This window comes from Ruditapes philippinarum, unplaced genomic scaffold (assembly GCF_026571515.1).
Source record: "Ruditapes philippinarum isolate M1 unplaced genomic scaffold, ASM2657151v2 ctg17022_1_1_1_1, whole genome shotgun sequence".
Classification (NCBI taxonomy): Eukaryota; Metazoa; Mollusca; class Bivalvia; order Venerida; family Veneridae; genus Ruditapes; species Ruditapes philippinarum.
In genome coordinates, this window is record NW_026860549.1 from 18,063 (window position 1) to 19,115 (window position 1,053).

At 32.8% G+C, this 1,053-nt stretch overlaps 1 protein-coding gene across 1 annotated transcript; it reads right to left on the minus strand.

Annotated features, from left to right (window-relative positions):
* Positions 1–589: 589 nt before the first annotated feature.
* Positions 590–1,046, minus strand: LOC132760567 (uncharacterized). The gene is made up of 2 exons (XM_060752567.1): positions 926–1,046; positions 590–882 (listed from the first exon to the last, which is right to left on the minus strand). The coding sequence occupies exons 1-2, from the start codon at positions 1,044–1,046 to the stop codon at positions 590–592; spliced, it is 414 nt and encodes a 137-aa protein (XP_060608550.1).
* Between the last annotated feature and the right edge of the window lie 7 nt (positions 1,047–1,053).

Sequence of the window (1,053 nt, forward strand, 5' to 3'; positions counted from 1 at the left end):
TTCAATCATATTGTGTAGGATTTGAAGTCACATCGACCCTTTCTAGATCATTTTTTTTCCTGATGGAAGATCTTCATATTATGTTAAAGGCACAATAGGGCACCTGAGTAGAACAATTTTCCTTCCCAAGGTAGCTCGAATGCTTCCTCACAGGAAAAAATCAAAAAAAATCCTGGGGTTCTTTTTTTACAGCGGTGAGTGGTCTGTGATCAATTTCTGCGACTCTATCTACTGAGCCACAGAAGGCCATTTGAATAATGTGATATAAATGTAAAGCTTTTTTCGATCATTGTTTCTTGAGTTTTAATTCAATCAAAACATTATTATAAAACAGTTTTTATATCTAACTTTCTCCCGATTTTATGCTGGAGTAATACAGTAATAAAAATAAGTAATAAAGAATTATAAATGTGAATTTTACATTTAATTTTCAAATCCTTTCTTTCGTTTTATCCCGTTTATCATAACAAATCATATATTTGAAAAGGTGGTTTATTTATTAGATATATGCTATTCATGTTTCTTTTAATTGTTATATGAATAAAAATGTTTACATTTAGACATATGTTTCCATTTTATAAAACACTTTTCAGATATTTTGAAAATGATTATCTGATATCTGTGTATTTGAAGGAGAGCTGATTCCCTCCTTCAGTTTTAACATTAAATAGAAGAAAACGTGACTCCAAGTGTCCGACACATCCTTTGTAAACTTATCCCCCATGCATATTTCCCAGCGCCACATAAGCGCTTCGTAAAATACTTCGAAATACTCCGGATTGAAACCCGAAAACTGTTTATGTTGTTGACCCAGAACAAGTAATATCTTATTGAGCTCATCTTTGTCAGTATCCTCATCATCTAAGCAATGAACTGCAGCACCTATAGCAAGAATAAAATCTGTGCCCATGTGCTCTAATTGATTGGTTCTTTGAAAGTTCTGAATGCCGTACCATCTCAACATGAAACAATTTCTTTACATCTGGGCTAAGTTCAAATATCCTGAGAAACACTTGAAGGCCATTTTCAGCAAGATCCTTTGTCATATATTTC